Raw genomic sequence first — 22,954 nt, forward strand, 5'->3', positions numbered from 1 at the left:
ATGAAGGTGAACGTGAATTTGGACATTTACTCTATGCCAGAATTGTGCTATGTGTGCACATTTGTTCACATGAAGTGCCCAGAACAATGTTTGGCACATAATGGGCATTTAATACATTTCATTTTTTTTAATTAATTAATTTATGGCTGCATTGGGTCTTCGCTGCTGCGCCGGCTTTCTCTAGTTGTGGAGAGGGGGGGCTACTCTTTGTTGCGGTGCGTGGGCTTCTCCTTGCGGTGGCTTCTCTTGTTGGGGAGCACGGGCTCTAGGTGCACGGGCTTCAGTAGTTGTGGGTCGTGGGCTCTAGCGCACATGCTCAGTAGTTGTGGCGCACGGGCTCAGTTGCTCCGTGGCATGTGGGATCTTCCCGGACCAGGGTTCAAACCCGTGACCCCTGCACTAGCAGGTGGATTCTTAACCACTGCACCAGAGAAGTCCAATACATTTTACATAGCATTACTATCCAGCACTGTGTAAGAGAGTAACAAAATGACTTTGGGGTATGTGAACCTTTAAGACGTGAATATTTCAAGTCACTTCTGTCTTGTGAGGTGGAGAAGTTTCAGCTTCCCTGGAACCTTGATATAGAAAGCGGTATTTATCTAGGCAGATTAGGTTACGGCTGCAGAAAGAAACAACTGCAAAATCTCAGTGGCTTTACCCAGCAAAGGTGTATTTCTCACTTATACTACATGTCAAGTGGGGTCAGCCTAGGGTTCTGCTTATCATTGTCACTCAGAGCTGTGGCCTGATGCATACTCCATCTTGAAATCTATTTCCGTAATCACCAAGACAGAAAAAGGGAAGACTGGAATACAGAGGCAGCAGACAAACGCTTCTGTCCAGAAGTAATACATGTCTCTTTTGCTCACATTTGCTTGGCCAAAGGCAGACACTTGGCCACACGTAACTTGAATGTGGTGGAGAAGTGCAAGCTACGATGCATATATTCCAGAAGAATGAAAATATTTAACAGCTCAATGACATGGACCCTAATGACCACCATAGAAGGGCATGCTCTGGATGGTGGATGTGAATGAAATTGTTCATGAGGAATGGATAATAAGAGCTACCGTGAGTTGAGTACCTAGCATATGATAGACTGTGCCAGGGACTTTGCATTCATATATCAGCTAATCCTCCCAGAGAGGTCTTACTAATCTCATTATTATAATGCGGGAACTGAGGCTCAGGGAGGTTTCCTTACAATGGCATCGTAGGTATTAAGGATAGAATGAACATAGTCTGCACAGGTTGTCTGGATTATAGGGAAATCCTTAAAAAAGAATCGTGCACTAGGAGACTACTGAGGCTGATTTCTAGCTCCACTTTCTAATTTTTAAAGTCTGAGCACGTGCAAGGATGGCAAACAGGTCTTGAGTGTCAACTCTGACAGATTTGTGTTGGCTACCAGAGAGCTGCAGTGAGAAGGTTTTCTGATGGGAAAGAGTAAAGTGATTGATTAACAGTGTCTGCTGTGGGTATAGGAAGGAGCGTGGCCACGTGAGAAACAGATGTTTGCTATCTCTGGGCATGTTTCTTAAGTTCTCTGGGTTTCAGTTATATCACTTACAAAACAAGGTTAATAAAACTTGTGTGAGTGAAGGTAGTAGATTGGCCCAGATGGTTTCTTGATGTCTTCAGAGGGCACCAAAACATTTGTTCCTAGCTGCATACATTCCAACTTATTTTATGCACCCTGTTCCATCATGTAGTCATGAAACTCCATTTGTATGTGTGGGATGGGTTTAGGGAAGGGAATTCAACAGGCTGAGTCATTGAAAATTGCTCCTAAGGAGTGCAGAACTGGAGGCCTTTGACAGGAAGGATGAGTCATTGGCAGTTAAGGGAACCCATCATCACTGTCCTACAAACATCTGTGAGCTGGATAGACCTCCTGTCTTTAAATCCAAGGGCTCTGTTTCTCAGTCTGGGGTAATATGTCTGGGAGATATGAATCCTCAGATAAACATGCTTCGTCTTTTCAGTGGTGATTTGGGGAATAGGACCAATATATTTTTCTCAAGATAGACAAGGTGTATTAGTCAGGATCCAGATAGAAAATAGACAACAGACTCAAAGTGTTTAAAGAGATTTTGATAAAGATTCTGTTAAAAGATATACTGAAGCATGCTAAAAGTATAAGGGTTATTTGAGTAAAAATAGATTTGAATTGATCAGGGCCAAACCAGAAATGTTAAGGAGACTTCCACCAACAGGAGCTAGAGAAAAGACTTTTATAGAGAAAAGACACACACATACATACACATATATATGTATGTGTATATCGATAGCAGAATATTACTCAGCCATAAAAAAGGAATGAAATTTTGTCACTTGTGAACATGCATAGACCTGGAGGGTATTATGCTTAGTGAAATAAGTCAGACAGAGAAAGAAAAATACTGTCTGTTTCCACTTACTTGTGGAATCTAAAAAATAAAACAAATGAACAAATATAATAAAATAGAAGCAGACTCACAGATACAGAGCACAAGCTAGTGGTTACTAATGGGGGGGTGGAGGGGCAATATAGGTGGAGGGGATTAAGAGGTACCAACTACGAGACATGAAATAAATAAGTTACAGGGATGTAATATACAGCACAGCGAATATGATCAATATCTTATAATAACTTTGTGTGGAGTATATCTATAAAAATATCGAATTACTATGTTGCACACCTGGAACTAATATAATAATACAAGTTAACTATACTAAACTAAATAAAATAAAAAATTTATGTCCTGAGTCACACTAGCCACATTTCAAGTGCTCAGTCGCCGCACGTGGCTGGTGGTTACCGTACTAGCGCATAATGTTTCCATCATCACAGACGGTTTTATTGGAGAGATTGGTCTGGATTCTCGTGCACAGCCCTGATGGCTAGGGCACTGGCAAAAGGATTTGGAAACTGTCTTCATCCATAGAATCCTCTCCCCGATGACAAGCGACCCTCTCTGGGCTTGTACAATTTTTCTATACATCCAGCAAAATAGTAACGCGGATGATAATTGCAGCCATATTTATTTAGTTCTTAATATGTGCCAAATAGTGTGCTAAGGTTTTAAATACATATGTCATTTAATTACTACCGCAACCCCAAGGAAGACACTATTACTATCTCCATTTTAACAACGCGGACACTGAGGCTCAGAGACATTAAGTGACCACACAACTATTCAGTTTTACTGTATGAAACTGCCAGTATTCATCTGTTGTTTTTTTAAGAACATAGCAATTTTATATGGTTCAACCTCATAGTAAATGGCAGAGCCAGATTTCGAACCCAGTTCCAAAGACCTTGCCAAGGGCAGTGTGGCTAAGCCTCTTTAAGTGACCACCTTGAAAGCTGCTTCTTGCTGTTGAAGGATTAAGTGAAATAACGTTGATTCTGTGCCTGGTGCACAGTTGGGCTCATGCAATGCTACTTCTGTTCGTTTTAACGCCTTTCTGTCAGTCTCTCTCGGGAGGCAGAGCACAGCTGTCTGAGCAGATGGGACCAGTAAGACTGGAAGGAGATGGTCACTGCTATTGACCAGACCCCATCCCAGGGACCTGGAAAAGTTCATCTTCCTCACCAAGGCCTCCCCCGCCCTTCCCTCCACTGCTTCCCACCCCTGTCTCTCAGGGAGTCGATTTTGCTCCGGAGGTCAGGGTCATTTTCTCTGGGTCTTGAGCAGAGGGAGGGGTGATGGACACTGGTCCTTCCTGTTCCCTGTGTCCTCAACAGCCCCAGAGGATGCATTTCATCAACAAACCCCTCCCAGGGAAGGGATGGCTGCTGCACTGAGAAGGTCAGGTGGTTCTGTAAGCTGTGCTCCAGATCTCCTGCATGCTGTAACTCTGTTTTCATGATTGTTTCTGGCAAGGAGGCTGATTTGAAATTCCTCCCTCTCTTATTGGGCAAGAGGGGAGAGAAGTCCCCCTTGTCTGAGGGGCCCGATGTTTGGGTGGGGTTTAGGCCTTGGGGGTGATTTCCATCCATGTGAGTAACCTTTGTCTCTGAAAAACCATAGTATAGTGTTGCTGGATTTAGCAAATGAAGCTACTGGACATCCACTTAAATTTGAATTGCAGATAAACAATAGATAACTTTTTAGTAGAAGTACATACCATGCAATATTTGGAACATACTTCTACTAAAAATTATTTGTGATTTATCTGAAATTCAGATTTACCTGGGCATCCTATTTTATCTAGCTGCCTTCCAACAGTAGGGCTTCTGCCCATCCTTTAGGTACCAGGTCATTTATAACGATGTTAAGGATGCTTAGGACTTAGGAGATCAGGAGATCTAGATCTAGTTCTCACCAGGTACACCCTACTTTCATATACAGAGCTCCTGGTGGGAGGGGCAGAGTGAAGTGATTTAGACTATAGTTCTCAGAATGTGGTCCATAGACCAGCAGCAGCAGCAGCATCACCTGGTACTTAGTAGAAAGGCACATCCTTGGGCCCCACCTGGACCTCCTGAATCAGCCAGTCTGGGGGTGGGGCCTGGCACTCTGTGTTTAACAAACCCTGATGCAGTCTGAGAACCAAAAGTTTAGATTTCGAGCAAGAGTTTTAGGGATCAGACAGACCTCAAAGCTCGGTCCTACCGTTTACTGGTTGTGTGAACTTGGCCTAATTACTGAACCTCTCTGAGCCTATTTCTTCCTAAATAAAAAAGGACTATGATAACTTATTTAGGGATAGATGAAGGAGTAAATGGAGTTATATATTCTAAAGTGCAGCCCATAGTGCCTGTCAGTGTAAGAAAGCACAAAATGATGACTCTTATTTTTACGATTCATTTGGAGATCAGATCATGCCCTGAGACAAATTTGCCCTGAGACAAATTGATAGTTGGCATGGCAAGCCCCTAGTTACAGGGGCAACCTCTGTTTGTTCAGTTCAAAAGTGCCTTTAAATCCCAGGATTTCACTTTCCAAGTCTTATGGAAGAAGGAAGGAATTAAGAGGAGACGGGGGCAGGGAGAGAAAGAACCTGTAGGAATTGGTTTTCTGACCCACAGATGGTGCCCAGAGCAGAGCGCCATGTCCATTCAATTCCTTTTGTTCAGTGCTTAGCCCAGAACAGTTGTCCAAAGAGCAGCGTTTTTTCTTTTTTTGTTTTTGGTTTGCTTTTGATTTTTCATGGAAAGGAGAAAAAAAGGAGGCTCTGAGAGGTGAGGACATGTAGGGGCTCCTGTCTAGGGAGGGGCACTAACACCCTCGGGCATGCGTCACAGTCAAGTCTGGGGGGACCCACATTATGGCTAGACCAGGGTTTCTCAATTTTGTCACTACTGACATTCTGGATCAAATAATTCTTTGTGATAGGGCTGTCCTGAGCATGCTTAGTAGTAACCCAGGTCTCTGCCTACTAGTGCCAGAAGCCCCTCTCATCCTCGGTCACAGTGGTGACAATCAAAACCATCTCTAGGAAAAAAAAAAACAAAAAAACCCACCATCTCTAGGCATTGCCAAATGTCCTGGGGCAAGTGGGGGAGGGGTGGACAAAACCTCCCTTGAATGAGAGCCACCAGTCAAGAATCTACTACACAATACCTACTCAGACCATTTTAGCAGCCACCATGTATTGAGCATTTACAAGTAGTACCTCCAATCTCCATGCTCATATTACTAGGAAGGCTTTTAAAGTATAAGTTAAAGTTGAAGAAACTGAGGCTCAGACACTTAAAAGTAACTTGCCCCAAATTGAACAGCTGGTAGATCTGAGCTTCTGACTGAGGTGGGTCTGACTAGTTCCAAAGCTCATATAGTTTCTGCTGCAACACTCCCTCTCTCTAGACAATTAAGAATGCTTTTTTCTTTCAATCAGGGAAATTCTTCTCAAGTCAACTCAAGTCCGAAAGTATTTATTGAAAAGCCATGAGAAGCTGCAAGAGAAATCTAAGCTGTCGCTCCTCTCAAGGAGGTTTCAATATCAATGTCATTGGGAAGGTCAGTATCTTACACAACACTGTTAGTTACAGAGTAACATGAGGCAGTCTGAGTTTGGGCCAAAATGAACATCTCTAGAGGTAGATTTTTGTGAACTGAATGCCTTTTGTGTACGTCTGCTTCACGTGTCCTTTCACTGTTAATCCTGATAATAAAAAAAAGAGGAAGGAGGAAGGAAGCCTTGAAATTCATGGCATCGACTGGCCGCACATCCTAACAAATATTAATGATTTTGCCTTGGGTTGGGCTGTGGGTTGCTTCCAGCCAAGCACTCAGCTATCTTCTTTCGGGCTCTCTGCATGAACTCCACATTCCCCCTTTCCCTTCGTATGGCGGTGTACTCGTAAGCCTTGAGCTTGCTGTAGTAATCGGAGAACTTGTTGTAGAGGATGGAAATGGGCATCCCGTTGAGGATGATCCCGAAAGCGATGCAGAGGAAGGCAAAAAGCCGGCCCAGGTGAGTCTCTGGGTACATGTCTCCATAGCCCACAGTGGAGATGCTCACCTGTGAGGGAGGGAAAGCAGAATGGAATTGTCAGCATCGAGAGCGAGGAGAAGAAAGGGAGAGAACCAGGCAGGGAGAGGTGGCTTCCGTCCTGCTGAAGGTGCACCTGGTTGTATAACAGCTCCTCACGGAGTCAGCTTTAGGAGGTACTGGAAAGGTGGCCTGCAAGACCTGGGGCATGGAAAGAACATAAGCTTTGGAGCTGAAAGGCTTGGGTTTAAACCCTATCACTTATCAATTTTCTTACTTACCATACAGGGGAGTTATATCTACTTTAAAGGGCTGTTGTGAGGGCACAGAAGAATAATGTGTGTGAAGTTCCTGGTGTAGAATAGGCTCAATAAAGGTAGGTCTTTGCCTGCCTTCAGCTGGGGCCAAATTTAGGACAGAGTCCCTGGATTTGCCTACATGATACACGAACGGGAAAGAGCTTGGGCTTAGAACCAGTCAGACCTGGTTCAAGTCCTGACTCTGGCCCTTTCCAGCTGAGTGACCTTGGGCAAAACATTCAGAGTCTCTAAGCCTTGGTTCCTGCATCTAAAACAGGGGGATAATAACTAACTCTCAGGATTCTTGTGAAGACTAAATAAGAAAATGATGATAAAGCACTTCACACACACTTTGTCAGGCACGCACAAAGCGTTAAGCAACCTCCTCTGTGGTCCTTCTCTCATCCTTAAAATAGAGACAGTTGTAATAGTTCTCAGAGTTGTTAGGCAGTTCAAATGAGATATTTTATATGAAGGTGCTTTAATTGCAAATGTCTGGAGAAACACGCTCATTATTTTGCGATGGGACTTTTGTAAGATGTCACCGACCAAAAATATGTTCACCCTGCATGAAAGTCTTCCCATCACACTTGTCACACTGCTTTAAATTCCACTAATTAGAGATTTATTTAGGTTAACAAGCTTCTGTTTTAAAATGCAGATACCCACATGGGACTAGTTATCAGTCGATGTAGCCGGAGAAAACCCAGAAAAATCTCTCGGGGCCTGTGTTTTGTTTTGTTTTGTTTTTGCGGTACACGGGCCTCTCACTGCTGTGGCCTCTCCCGTTGCGGAGCACAGGCTCCGGACGCGCAGGCTCAGCGGCCATGGCTCACGGGCCCAGCCGCTCCGCGGCATGTGGGATCTTCCCGGACCGGGGCACGAACCTGTATCCTCTGCATTGGCAGGCGGAATCTCAACCACTGCGCCACCAGGGAAGCCTTCGGGGCCTGTTTTTCATGCCTCATGTCCTAAGACTCCCTTTGGTCCCCAGACTCTTGGCAAAATTACTAGACGCCTTTTAGGCAGGGCTGTTGATTACAGTTGAAAAAATTGTGCATCGCACAACTCCAGGGGGCAACATTGGCTTCATCGATTTGTGTCGTCGCACAGTCTTCCAGCATATGCTTTTATAAAATGTACAGTCACCCTGTTGATCTGTACAGAGACAGCCTTTAACTTAGAAATGCAGACATTTTTGTTTCGATGATGTAACGATTAATTTGAACTTAGAGTAAGTATGATTGATTAGTTAGAATGAAATGGAGAAGTGGGCCAGCTGGGCAAATCTGGTGGAGCTGATAAGAACCAGAGCTCCATCCAGCCCTTAAAAAGGGGAAGGTTGGGGCTTCCCTGGTGGCGCAGTGGTTGAGAGTCCGCCTGCCAATGCAGGGGACACGGGTTCGTGTCCCGGTCCAGGAAGATCCCACATGCCACGGAGCAGCTGGGCCCATGAGCCATGGCCACTGAGCCTGTGTATCTGGAGACTGTGCTCCGCAATGGGAGAGGCCACAACAGTGAGAGGCCCGCCTACCACAAAAAAAAAAAAAGGGGGGGAAGGTTGCAACTCCTCTTGGGGTGGGTGGCACACTACCTCTCACTACTCCGTCTCTGGGGAGAGAACTGCTGAGGGCTGGGCTGCCCTTCTCACAGTGGAAAAACACAAGGCAGCATCTAACAGAGGCAGGAGGGTGTCGACTAGGTTAAGGAAGCAGGTGTGGCACTAGGCCACATGGGTCTGCATCCACTTCCCAGCTGTGGGATTTGGGCAAGTCACCTAAATTCTCTCTGCCTCAGTTTCTACTTTTGAAACGTGGAGAGAATAATAGTGCGCACCTCACAGGACTGTTACAGGAATTGAAGGAGCCGCACAGGGTGTGTGAGGGATAATGTTAGTTCTTGTGCTTGTTAGACCAGCGGGCTGTGGAAAGAAGCTCTTCCCTGGCTCCTGAGAATGCTGTGTGAGGGAGATTGGTGGGGGGACACTCTGTCTCCAGTAGAGAATCTGCTTTTCCCACCTTCTCAGCCAAAGGGCCATGAGAGGCAGTGATAAAATGAGATTGTGGGCTAATCTTAAAAAAAAAGCTTGCTGTGTGTGTGTGTGTGTGTGTGTGTGTGTGTGTGTGTGTGCGTGTGCATGCGTGCGTTTCTTGTCACTGGCCACGCTGAAAGTAAAAGAACCCGAGTCAGATCTCTGTCCAGGTGTGTGAACAGCTTTCATTTGTCACTAACCCTGTCACTCGTACCTCTGTGTGAATGTTTAGTCAGTTGACCTTCCCTGGAGGAGGCCTAAAGGGAGTCTGGATATAAGAGCGAGTGACAGGAAGGGGTCGTTTCAGAACAGGAAGCATCCATGAAGGGCCAAATCAGAGGCTTCGGTAAACCAGCCCCTCAAGGGTCCAGGATTGGGGGAGGGTTGGAGACAGGAGGATGCAGAGGAAGGAAAGTAATTGAGACAAAGTACCTAATTTAAACCTCTGCTCAGTCCCCACACTGGCTTTGCTTCCCTCCCAACCCCAATTTCTTTTTCTGGCTGAACTTTGAGCAAAAGGTCAAAAGCAAAGAGAATTGGCTGAAGGAAGATTAAATATTTGATGTGCAAAATATGGTCTAAATATTTTTGTATATCTTGGATCTCTATTTTTAGAGAAAAGACCTCTTCTGCTACGAGACTCTGTATGACTGATTCTGAAGACTTTGTTCAAAACGCGTAGCTAATTTATGCACTGTCTGTTTGACTCAGCCGTTGATCTGCTTCTTGCTTCTTGGCTCCAGAGGAACTCTGGATTCCTTGGTTTTTGGAAACTTTTTCTCCATGTTCCACAGGCCAAACCATTTCTCCCTGAATGAGCATGAAAGATGGAAGCTCCCAGAAAGACCAAAGTGACCTCCCAGAGTGAGTTCTCACATTAGCAGGAGTGGGGTTTGGAAATGTGACTGAAATTTCTGCAGTCCGTCTTAAAATCCTGAAAACACTGACTGGCCCAGCCCCTCTGGAAACTTACCATTCCGTTGAAAATTTACCTATTTTCCCTAGCCATTGGACCCCCCCAAAGCCAGAATGTAACCTTTCCCTACCAGCTCACCCACTAATCAGCAAATCCTGACCCACTAAACCTTACAAGGAGAACAAGTAACCAGTTTTTCTCTGAAACTTTAGAATAACTGTACTTGAATTTCTCCTTCAGCAAGGAATGTTTGTTTCCTTCATAATGACCTACGCACAGATTACATTTTAGCACCCAGTAATCCCTGCACCTAGGAATTATGATCTCAGGGAATAAAACTGATTTTTCAAAAGGATTAACACCTCTTCTTAGTTTTCCCAAAGAATTCGAGGTGGTAAAGACTAACATTTTCTGGTTAAAATGATTACATACTTCAATGCATATTGTCCTTTAAAGGATTTAGCTTCAAAGGCTCTACTTAGCTTACCCATGCTGCCGTTGCTACAAATATTTTAGGAATTCCTCTCTGGGATTATAATCTGCACAGAGGATTCAGTGGCGTGACCTTGAAACAAGTGTTCTTATCCCCCTTGAGGGTTAACTCTAGGTGCCGGTCTTCAACTCAAGGGTCTTGACTATTTAAAAATATTGAATCCACCTTCAAAAAAGTAAAGATTTAGCCCCACTACAAAGAAGTATTAATAAATGGACATGTCACAGGTGCTGGAGATAATTCCCCAGTGGAATTCAAAAAATGTTTTGATCAGTGGAAACACTGTTAGAATGAGGTCATGGGTAATCACCTTGAAAAGAACAACCGGCCTCATCCGTATATGAAAGTTCTGACATGTACATAAATTGTACAATAAGGGGGAGGTGTGCAGAAGCTAAGGCAAGTTCGGGATCTATTCCTAGAAATAGTGACAAAGCCTTCCACACCCTCAGCTTACTTGCTACTTCTCCCTGCCCTCTACAATTCTATCGTGTCCCGCTCAAGTTACATTGGCCAACAGGAGGAGTTTAGAGAGACAAAAGGGGACCACCCCAAAATCAGGAGTCGGCCAGATCAAAAGTCATAAAAGTGCCTAAGAGCCTTTGCCCCCCTTTATGGCTCCTGTGCTTTTTCTGAAGAAGCTAGGAGAACTTTAATGCCTTCTGTGCTGGACATTTACTCATTATCTCTCAGCCCTAAGCCCGATACCCTTCTGCGCTCTTTTTTTGTAATTCAGCGGCTGCGAAGATGCAAACTACATTTCTCAGATTTCCTTGCCTGCTGTCTTCTGCTTAGGTTCTGCCAATGAGAGACACGGTTGGGAGACTAGAAGATGGAATGAGGGAGTAAGAGTCTCTCTTCCTGCTTCTGGTTTCTGTCATCATCCTTCAACAACAGCAGATAGCTGTGGCTCAGGCATCTTTCGCACACCCAGCACGAGCCTCATGGTGCCATCTTAGGGGACCAGCAACAGCTACACAGTGGTTCCTTCTCTGTACTCCTAGGTTCCAGTAACTCTACCTTCTCCCATTTGTCTCACCAGTTCTGGGGCCAACAGTCTTTCCTACAGTTACCAATCTTCGGGTTATCTCACTTTCTCCTTTTTGCTCTTCCAGCCTATGTATCTATCTCCCTGTATAAAATTCCTTCTGTTTAAAATATCCCACGTTTTGTTTTCTGTTATCCTAATTCACCTTCCAAAGGGGTCTTCTCAAAGCAAGCAAGCCATCAGTAAAAATAAAATAAAATTAATCTCAGTGATCTTCTAAGTGCCACCTATTTGCAAGGAAATGATAGCATGCTTGAGGAAAACCAAGATAGAAACAAGGTCTCTGGGCTACAACTATCTGATGCTTCACCTAGAGATAGTTTTCGTTAATTTTTGAAGGAATGAGTTCATGACATAGTTTCCTATTTAGTTTCTATAGCTGTAACTTGCTCTGGAAAGCTCAGAAGGAAATGGTCTGTTGAACAGTCCAATTGTCCTTTTCTCCTTAAAAACATAGCCACAACAGGCCAAAGCTCACGGCTTCATCATAGAGCTAATTGTTCTTGTTGAGCTATGCCGAGCATTTCCCACACCCAGGCAACCCGGAGAGTCCCAACACGGCTGGAGCTGCTCCAGGCATGGGCCTGTTTATTTGGACACTCAGAAACTCTCCCAAGATGGAATGGCTGACCCTTTTGTGCATCTTACAGCCTCTCTCTTTTCCCCAGGAGAGAAGGAATCGCTTCTGTTTTCTTTTCCCAAAAATGAATCTGGAAGCAAAGGTTATTGCTTCCATGTGATAAAGGCTATCAGCTAGTCAGATATGGTACCTTCTATTCATTGAGGACAGAGTACAGGCTAGTGTTTTTACATATGTTTCCTATTACATCAGTGCTGACAAATAACCTCCATTTGACACACGAGTAGGATGGGTCTATCTTATATCCTAATGCATGAGCATTTGCAGACATGAGTGTCCATGAGGGATTTGTTCTGCAGCTGTAGGAGAATTCACAATAATGAAAATTACTGTGTTTCTCTTAAAACCCCAAGTTGAATTACAGAGGAAGGTTGCAGGATGCTTGGCATAGATAGAGGGGAGATTATTAAAAAGTCAGATTTTGGGGTTGTCTGAGAGTACTAAAAACACACGGAGGGAAGGATTAGAAAACCTGTCTCTAATGCGGGTGAATATACCACAAGGGCTGCAGCACTGGAGTGGGGCAAGAAAATATCGATCCTGTTTCTCTTTACCTCTTTATATTTTCAATGTGTGAGTGTATGTTTTCTGATACACATAATATATTTGAGCAGTAATATCTTAATGTAGTAGAATGATTGTATTACTGGACCCAATTCTTTGTATCTTCCTGTATCCAAGCTCTTTGCCATAAAACTTTGCATTGCTTTCCTACAGTGAGTGGGCTAACCTGCTTTTCCCGTTGACTCTGAGTTTGGCCTTGTGACTTGCTCTGGCCAATGAGTTGAGCAAGTGTCATGAACAGAAGCTTATCAGTGCTTGCATGATTGGGCTTGCACTCTCTCTCTCTTGCCCTTTGCCACGACCATGGATACATGCCTGCTGGATGATGAAAGACCTAGTCTCCTTCTTCATCCAGCTGTCAGCCAGCTGACCATCAGACTGTGACGTGAGCAGCTGACACCAGTCCAAGGTTCTTCTAACCCTGTACTTGAAACCATTCTGAGTTGCTGACTTGCAAACTCACAAGGCAAATAGATGCTTGACATTTCGAGCCACTGAATTTTGGGGTGGTTTGTGATGCATTGTTATTATAGCAATAAATAGCTTCTAACTTACGATTAACTAAACACATATTTATCATGGGTGTGTGCTCAGAATTTTTTAAATTATGAGATGTATGATAAATAATATGCTTGGAGACTATTGCATCAGAGTTGCTTTTAGGATTCTACTTCTCAGATTCTCATGTCTGCTTGGTCACGTCTATTTAGATGACTTCCTTCTCAGCATTCAAGATTTAGTTCAATGTCATCTTCTCCAAGAAGGCTTCTCTGACTATTCCACTAGTCCATCAAACATAGATTCTGCCACCCAGATCACTCTCTATCCCATTATCCTATATAAGACACACTCATATCTTAAATGATTTATTATCTTTCTCCATTAGGATGTAAACACCATGAGGGAAAAAATTTCACCTTATTTTTGTTTTTCCCTTATTACTCGGTATCCCTAGCATTTAGAATACTCCTCGGCACACTAAGTGCTCAAAAATAATCTTGCTCACCTCCAGTGCTGGACACCCTACGCCAAACAACTAGCAAGACAGGAACACAACCCCACCCATTAGCAGACAGGCTGCCTAAAATCATACTAAGTTCACAGACACCCCAAAACACACCACTGGACACGGCCCTGCCCACCAGAAAGACAAGACCCAGCCTCATCCACCAGAACACAGGCACTAGTCCCCTCCACCAGGAAACCTACACAACCTACTGAACCAACCTTAGCCACTGGGGGCAGACACCAAAAACAATGGGAACTACGAACCTGCAGCCTGCGAAAAGGAGACTCCAAACACAGTAAGATAAGCAAAATGAGAAGACAGAGAAATACGCAGCAGATGAAGGAGCAAGGTAAAAACCCACCAGACCAAACAAATGAAGAGGAAATAGGCAGTCTACCTGAAAAAGAATTCAGAGTAATGATAGTAAAGATGATCCAAAATCTTGGAAATAGAATGGAGAATATACAAAAAACGTTTAACAAGGACCTAAAGGAACTAAAGAGCAAACAAACAATGATGAACAACACAATAAATGAAAGTAAAAATTCTCTAGAAGGAATCAATAGTGGAATAACTGAGGCAGAAAAATGGATAAGTGACCTGGATGATAAAATAGTGGAAATAATTACCACAGAGCAGAATAAAGAAAAAAAGATGAAAAGAATTGAGGACATTCTCAGAGACCTCTGGGACAACACTAAATGCACCAACATTTGAATTATAGGGGTCCCAGAAGAAGAAGAGGAAAAGAAAGGGACTGAGAAAATATTTGAAGAGATTATGGTTGAAAACTTCGCTAACATGGGAAAGGAATTAGTTAATCAAGTCCAGGAAGCACAGATAGTCCAACACAGGATAAATCCAAGGAGAAGCACGCCAAGACACATATTAATCAAACTATCAAAAATTAAATAAAAAAATATTAAAAGCAGCAAGGGAAAAGCAACAAGTAACATACAAGGGAATCTTCATAAGGTTAACAGCTGATCTTTTAGCAGAAGTTTTACAAGCCAGAAAGGATTGGCAGGACATATTTAAAGTGATGAAACGGAAAAGCCTACAACCAAGATTACTCTACCCAGCAAGGATCTCATTCAGATTCAACAGAGAAATTAAAACCTTTACAGACAGGCAAAAGGTAAGATAATTCAGCACCACCAAGCCAGCTTTACAACAAATGCTAAAGGAACTTTTCTAGGCAGGAAACACAAGAGAAGGAAAAGACCTATGATAACAAACCCCCACAAATTAAGAAAATTGTAATAGGAACATACATATCGACAATTACCTTAAATGTAAATGGATTAAAGGCGCCAACCAAAAGACATAGACTGGCTGAATGGATACAAAAACAAGACCCGTATATATGCTGTCTACAAGAGACCCACTTCAGACCTAGGGGCACATACAGACTGAAAGTGAGGGGATGGAAAAAGATATTCCATGCAAATGGAAATCAAAAGAAAGCTGGAGTAGCAATTCTCATACCAGACAAAAGAGACTTTAAAACAAAGACTATTACAAGAGACAAAGAAGGACACTACAGAATGATCAAGGGATCAATCCAAGAAGAAGATATAACAATTGTAAATATTTATGCACCCAACATAGGATCACCTCAATACATAAGGCAAATGCTAACAGCCATAAAAGGGGAAATCGACAGTAACATGACTTTAACACTGCACTTTCACCAATGGACATCATCCAAAATGAAAATAAATAAGGAAACACAAACTTAAAATGATACATTAAACAAGATGGACTTAACTGATAGTTATAGGACATTCCGTCCAAAAACAACAGAATACACTTTCTTCTCAAGTGCTCATGGAACATTCTCCAAGACAGATCATATCATGGGTCACAAATCAAGCCTTGGTAAATTTAAGAAAATTGAAATCGTATCAAGTATCTTTTCTGACCGCAATGCTATGAGACTAGATATCAATTACAGGAAAAAAACTGTAAAAAATACAAACATATGGAGGCTAAACAGTATGCTACTAAATAACCAAGGGATCACTGAAGAAATCAAAGAGGAAATCAAAAAATACCTAGAAGCAAATGACAATGAAAACACGACAACCCAAAACCGATGGGATGCAGCAAAACCAATTCTAAGAGGGAAGTTTATAGCAGTACAATCCTACCTCAAGAAACAAGCATCTCAAATAAACAATCTAACCTTACACCTAAAGCAATTAGAGAAAGAGGAACAAATAAAACCCCGAAGTTAGCAGAAGGAAAGAAATCATAAAGATCAGATCAGAAATAAATGAAAAAGAAATGAAAGAAATGATAGCAAAGGTCAATAAAACTAAAAGCTGGTTCTTTGAGAAGATAAACAAAATTGATAAACCATTAGCCAGACTCATCAAGAAAAAAAGGGAGAAGACTCTAATCAACAGAATTAGAAATGACAAAGGAGAAGTAACAACTGACACTGCAGAAATACAAAGGATCATGAGAGATTACTACAAGCAACTCTATGCCAATAAAATGGACAACCTGGAAGAAATGGACAAATTCTTAGAAAAGCACAACCTTCCGAGACTGAACCAGGAAGAAATAGAAAATATAAATAGACCAATCACAAGCACTGAAATTGAAACTGTGATTAGAAATCTTCCAACAAACAAAAGCCCAGGACCATATAGCTTCACAGGTGAATTCTATCAAACATTTAGAGAAGAGCTAACACCTATCCTTCTCAAACTCTTCCAAAATATAGCAGAGGGAGGAACACTCCCAAACTCATTCTACGAGGCCACCATCACCCTGATACCAAAACCAGATAAGGATGTCACAAAGAAAGAAAACTACAGGCCAATATCACTGATGAGCATAGATGCAAAAATCCTCAACATAATACCAGCAAACAGAATCCAACAGCACACTAAAAGGATCATACAGCATGATCAAGTGAGGTTTATCCCAGGAATGCAAAGATTCTTCAATATATGCAGATCAATCAATGTGATACCCCATATTAACAAACTGAAGAATAAAAATCATATGATCATCTCAATAGATGCAGAAAAAGCTTTTGACAAAATTGAACACCCATTTATGATAAAACTTCCTCAGAAAGTAGGCATAGAGGGAACCTACCTCAACATAATAAAGGCCATATATGACAAACCCACAGTCAACATTGTTCTCAATGGTGAAAACTGAAACCATTTCCTCTAAGATCAGGAACAAGACAAGGTTGCCCACTGTCACCCACTGTTATTCAACATAGTTTGGGAACTTTTAGCCACAGCAATCAGAGACAAGAAAGAAATAAAATGAATCCAAATCAGAAAAGAAGTAAAACTGTCACTGTTTGCAGATGACATGATACTATACATAGAGAATCCTAAAAATGCTACCAAAAATCTACTAGAGCTAATCAGTGATTTTGGTAAAGTAGCAGGATACAAAATTAATGCACAGAAATCTCTTGCATTCCTATATGCTAATGATGAAAAATCTGAAAGAGAAATTAAGGAAACACACCCATTTACCATTGCAACAAAAAGAATAAAATATCTAGGAATATACCTACCTAAGAAGACAAAAGACATGTAGGCAGAAAACTGTAAGAAACTGATGAAAGAAATTAAAGATGATACAAACAGGTGGAGAGATATACCATGTTCTTGAATTGGAAGAATCGACATTGTGAAAATGACTATACTACCCAAAGCAATCTTCAGATTCAATGCAATCCCTATCAAACTGCCAAAGGCATTTTTCACAGAACTAGAACAAAACATTTTGCAATTTGTATGGAAACACAAAAGACCCCGAATAGCTGAAGTAATCTTGAGAAAGAAAAACGGAGCTGGAGGCATCAGGCTCCCTGACTTCAGACTATACTACAAAGCTACAGTAATCAAGACAGTATGGTACTGGCACAAAAAAAAGAAATATAGATCAATGGAACAGGATAGAAAGCCCAGAGATAAACCCATGCACATGTGGTCACCTTATCTTTGATAAAGGAGGCAAGAGTATACAATGGAGAAAAGACAGCCTTTTCAGTAAGTGGTGCTGGAAAAACTGGACAGCTACATGTAAAAGAATGAAATTAGAACACTCCCTAACACCATACACAAAAGTAAACTCAAAATGGATTAAAGATCTAAATGTAAGGCCAGACACTATAAAACTCTTAGATGAAAACATAGGTAGAACACTCATGACATAAATCACAGCAAGATCCTTTTTGACCCACCTCCTAGAGAAGTGGAGTAAAAACAAAAATAAACAAAGGGGAGCTAATGAAACTTAAAAGCTTTTGCACAGCAAAGGAAACTATAAAACAAACGAAAAGACAGCCCTCAGAATGGGAGAAAATATTTGCAAATGAAACAACTGATAAAGGATTAATCTACAAAATATACAAGCAGCTCATGCAGCTCAATATCAAAAAAAACCAAACAATCCGATCCAAAAATGGGAAGAAGTCCTAAACAGACATTTCTCCAAAGAAGACATACAGGTTGCCAACAAACACATGAAAGGATGCTCAACATCAGTCATCATTAGAGAAATGCAAATCAAAACTACAATGAGATATCATCTCACACCCGTCAGAATGACCATCATCAAAAAATCTACAAACAGTAAATGATGGAGAGGGTGTGAAGAAAAGGGAACCCTCTTGCACTGTTGGTGGTAATGTAAACTGATACAGCCACTATTGAGAACAGTATGGAGGTTCCTTAAAAAAGTAAAAATAGAACTACTGTATGACCCAGCAATCCCACTACTGGACATATACCCTGAGAAAACCATAATTCAAAAAGAGTCATGTACCACAATGTTTATTGCATTTCTATTTACAATAGCCAGGACATGGAAGCAACCTAAGTGTCTATCGACAGATGAATGGATAAAGAAGATGTGGCACATATATACAGTGGAATATTACTCAGCCATAAAAAGAAATGAATTGAGTTATTTGTAATGAGGTGGATGGACCTAGAGTCTGTCATACATAGTGAAGTAAGTCAGAAAGAGAAAAACAAATACCGTATGCTAACACACATATATGGAGTCTTAAAAAAATGGTTCTGAAGAACCTAGGGGCAGGACAGTTATAAAGACGCAGACATAGAGAATGGACTTGAGGACACAGGATGGGGGTGGAAGGGTAAGCTGGGAGGAAGTGAGAGAGTGGCATTGACACATACACACTACCAAATAGATAGGTAGTGGGAAGCAGCTGCATAGCACAGGGAGATCAGCTTGGTGCTTTGTGTCCACCTAGAGGGGTGGGATATGGAGGGTGGGAGGGAGTCGCAAGAGGGAAGGGATATGGGGATACATGTATACCTATAGCTGATTCACTTTGTTATACAGCAGAAACTAACACACCATTGTAAAGCAATTATACTGCAATAAAGATGTTAAAAAAAAATCTTGCTCAATGAATGAAGAAGATGGAATTTTGTGAAGAATTGGTCCTAATATTTTGCATCTTTTTACTTGGCATCTTCTTTTCTCTTTGCTATATTGAAAATAAGGGCCCTTACTACACAATATGCAATGTCATAACAAGTATAGAGAAGAATTGGGTTAATAGTATATTGGTCCTGGGGAACAGAGCAGTCCTCAAATGTTCAAGGGGAGTTGCTCCTATTATTTTCATAGGTTAGTTTAGAAACGAACACAAGCTATCAGTCTTTAATCCATAATGATTTTTAATAGTATATATAATTCTCAGAGAATAAAATGGATGAAGGTCATTGGTAAAGGTTAAGGTTGGTAAATGGTAGGTTGACATGTGTAAATTCTGGCCTGTGAAAATAGTGCCTGATAGAGCTAATAGCTACAAAAGAAAATTCACATTGGTAAAAGCAATAATTAGTAAAATTTGTTACAGATAGAAACTGAATGGTGATTCAAGTTTTATTGTAAAGTCTATAGAAAACAGTGACCTTGAGTAAGATAATTTTTGTTAATATTAAAAAGGGGATAATTTGAAAATTTAAATGTTATTAAACAATAAACACATCAAGAAATTAAAGGGGATCACTAGGCATTCACTTAAGGAATTTTTTTAAAAAGAAAAATCCATTATTAGGAATAGAATTCTTATCAAAAATTTTATATTAATATACAAAAGGTAAAAGACGTTTTGTGTATTCAGAATATAGTATCAAAGAGTTCACTAGGTGCAGCTTACATACGCTAGCCTTCTAAGATACTTGGACGAACGGAAACTTGACTCTCTAAAACTTGCTATTATATCATCAGCCTGTGGATTTTCTCTTTTCCCTCCTTGCTTTACTCACCTCCAAAGTAAATGGCATTTGCTGGGGACAAATCATCCTTCATCAACCCCGTCTGTACACATGATTTATCTACTATGGGGATGACCTCTTGTCATTTGGAATATGATCAAAGGAGCGGCATTTGGCCGGCTCGTTTGGAAGAGCCTCACATCATCCCATCACTGAAGAAAGCTCACACATCTTGTTGTATATATGAGAGCTCTGCTTTCCAGGGAAGCAAGACTCACTGAATTGCAGAGCTCTACGCCCTCCCCTTTTGAGATGAGGAAACTGAAGATAGGGAGTTAGGGAGTGAGGTTTCACAGTTCATCATGGAGGATCCCAGTTCATTATTAGCAGATCTGGGACAAGAATCTAAATCTAAATCTTCCATTCCACTATACTACACTATTAGTAGGAGCCCTGGGTAGGTTCATATCAGAACTCCAGACTGTGGGTTCTAACATATCCAATGTTAGTGTTGAAAATATCCACTTTCTAATATAGGAAAAACTGGTTATATTTGCTTAATGTCTTTAAAGGCATTACAAACCATCTATTTAAAGTAAATAAGGAAAGCATACACCCAGTTCTTTCCTATGCACGTATGGCAACGTGTTCATTGATCTTAGAAGACCCAATCAATCAGCATTTCCAGTGATTCAGGGATTTTCCAAGGATTTAGTCTAGCATATCAGAAACACAGATATTTGAGTAAATGGCATAAACTATTATAAAAGGCAAACACCAAAGACAAAAATAACTAATATACTAAGTGCAAATTAAACAAGGCATGCAGAAATACTAAAGCTTGAAAGAGGCAGTGCTGGGCTGTGGAAAGGGCATGCATTTTGCAACTGGACAGGCTTGGGTTCCGGTCCTCATGTGACTACCTTTAGCTGCGTGTCTCAATTATTATTATAACTCAAATTATCTGCACCTCAATTCCTCTAGCTGTAAAATGGGGCGATAATGCCATGTCCTGAAAGAATTTTGTGGCATTGGAGCAGGTTTCAGTGTTAGATGCTCAGATTTAGCTGGAACCAGTGGGATTTCAGTGAGGGTTGCCGCTCTTCAGCCACGTCTCATTTCCTCCCCTGCATACATGGATGGCTTCCTTCAAAATCGGCAGGAAAATGTTCCTCTTAAAAAAATAGTGATCCTAACCACCTCACATGGTTGTGATGCTGAAATAAGATACGCTTTATAAACCACTTAGGACAATAGGTGTTCAATAAGGGACAAATAACAAGAATGACGATGAATCTTCCCACGAACGTGAACAATGATTATTCCTTAAAATTAGCCTCTCAGGGGTATTAAGACTAAATCTAGATTTGGAGATAACTAGGACCACACCAAATTTCTTGGACTACGTCTTTCTTACTGGACTATGTCTTTCCAACCCTTTAGCATCCACCCGTTTTTTTTTTGTTTTTTTTTTTTCTGTTTTGTTGTTTTTATCTTTTGTTTAAGCTGGGGACATCGAAGGAATGGAGAAAGCAATGGCCGTTAAAGAAGGCAGGGCAAAGATGAGGGAACAAAGCAAGGCAGGTGGCATGACCCAGGAAGGGGAGAAGCAGCATCTGTCGGGCTGGGGAAGTGGGTGGGAAAGCCCACGGGCCGTGGTGCTCACCGCGGCCCACCACCAGGCGTGGGGGATGCTGGTGAAGTTGGTTCCACGCACGTCGTGCTCCACGGAGTAGACGGCCGCAGAGAAGGTGAAGATGCCCATGGTGATGAAGAGCAGCAGGCAGCCCACCTGCTGGTAGCACTGGCGCAGCGTGAAGCCGAAGGCGCGCAGGCCGGTGGAGTGGCGCGCCAGCTTGAGGATGCGGAAGATGCGCAGGAGGCGCATGACGCGCAGCACCTGGCCCACCTGGCCCACGCGGCCCATGGTCTCGAGGTCGTGCTCGTGCGGCGAGTCCTTGCTGTGCACCTGGTCCTCGCTCGTGAAGCACTCGAGCAGCAGCTGCAGGTAGAGTGGCAGGATGGCCACCAGGTCCACCAGGTTGAGGGCACTCCGCGCGAAGCGCCGCAGGTCGGGCGTGGAGGCCAGGCGCAGCAGGAACTCGAGCGTGAAGAAAGCCATGCATAGCATCTCCACGTGCTCCAGAAAGGGCTGCGGGTTGCCACTGCCTGCGCCCTGCCCCGTCTGCTGCTGCATCTCCTCTACCGTGTTGAGTGCCAGCGCCACGACGGAGATGAGCACGAAGAGGCTGGAGGCCACCCCGATGGCCTTGGCGGCCACCGACGAGAAGGGCTTCTCCATGAGGTTCCAGAGGCGACGCCGCTGCGGCCCGTAGAAGCGCATGTCTCGGAAGAGCTCCTCGGCCTCCTCGGCCTGCGCCTGCGCGCGCAGCTCACGCTGGATCTTGAGCTGCTCGCTCAGCTCGTCGCGCCTCTCCTCGAAGCAGATGAGGCAGCAGCGTGGCGCGTACTTGAGCCGCACGCCCCAGTAGCCCAGTTCCTCCAGGAAGCGGCGCGGGCACAGCTCGTCGCGCACCAGCAGCACCCCGGACGCGTAGAAGTTGTAGATGAGCTGGAAGATCTCCGGGTCGCGGTCGAAGAAGTATTCGTCCGTCTGTGCCTCATAATCGTCGCACAGGCCCAGCTGGCGGCTGCGGCTGGTGGAGGTGGCCAGGCGGCCCAGGCGCGTCTTGGGGTAGCTGGCCAGCTCGGCGTAGTCCAGGTGGTAGCTCTGGCCGCCCACGTTCACGTTCAGAGTGGACGACACGACCGGAGCGTCAGTGCCGCCTTCGCCTTGGTCGGTGGTGGCCTCTCCTGGCTGCTGGTCCTCCTCTGCCAGGTCGTCCTTCCACTGCTGGTCCTCCTCGGTATCCGTGTCCTCATCGATGTAGTAGCTACAATAGCTCTGGGTCCACGGTGGAAAGCTGGTCTGGGAGCCCGGGAGGGCCCCCACGGAGCAGATGCGCCTGCGTTGTTGGCTGCCCACTGCCTGGGATGCGTCTTCACTCTCCGTAGTATGCCAGGACCTGTAGCCCCAAGACCGCCTCCTCTCATTCTGTTTCAGCATGGCTGGAGGAAGTGGACCCTTGCCTTTTCCCTCCTGGTTGTGGTAAGGTCCCCAGCCTGCTCACTGCCACTGGTAGATGGATCACGTGCTCTGCACTGTTGTAGAGAGACCGGCCCGGACCAGCAGACCTGGGGTCCACAGCATCGCCCTCAGAGCTGTCCCTCCTCAGGCCCTGGGCAGCCCAGCCCAGCCCAGCTTGCCGGGTCTGAACGCCTAGGCAG

At 43.3% G+C, this 22,954-nt stretch overlaps 1 protein-coding gene across 1 annotated transcript; it reads right to left on the bottom strand.

Moving 5' to 3' along the window:
* Nucleotides 1-6,174: 6,174 nt before the first annotated feature.
* On the bottom strand, nt 6,175-22,733 carry KCNV2 (potassium voltage-gated channel modifier subfamily V member 2; the record flags this gene model as incomplete). Its single annotated transcript, XM_079926563.1, has 2 exons — nt 6,175-6,456; nt 21,333-22,733. 2 exons carry the CDS (start codon nt 22,731-22,733, stop codon nt 6,175-6,177), a joined length of 1,683 nt encoding a protein of 560 aa, XP_079782689.1.
* Nucleotides 22,734-22,954: the final 221 nt, after the last annotated feature.

The sequence above is a fragment of the Stenella coeruleoalba genome, assembly GCF_951394435.1.
Source record: "Stenella coeruleoalba genome assembly, chromosome: 7".
Lineage (NCBI taxonomy): Eukaryota > Metazoa > Chordata > Mammalia > Artiodactyla > Delphinidae > Stenella > Stenella coeruleoalba.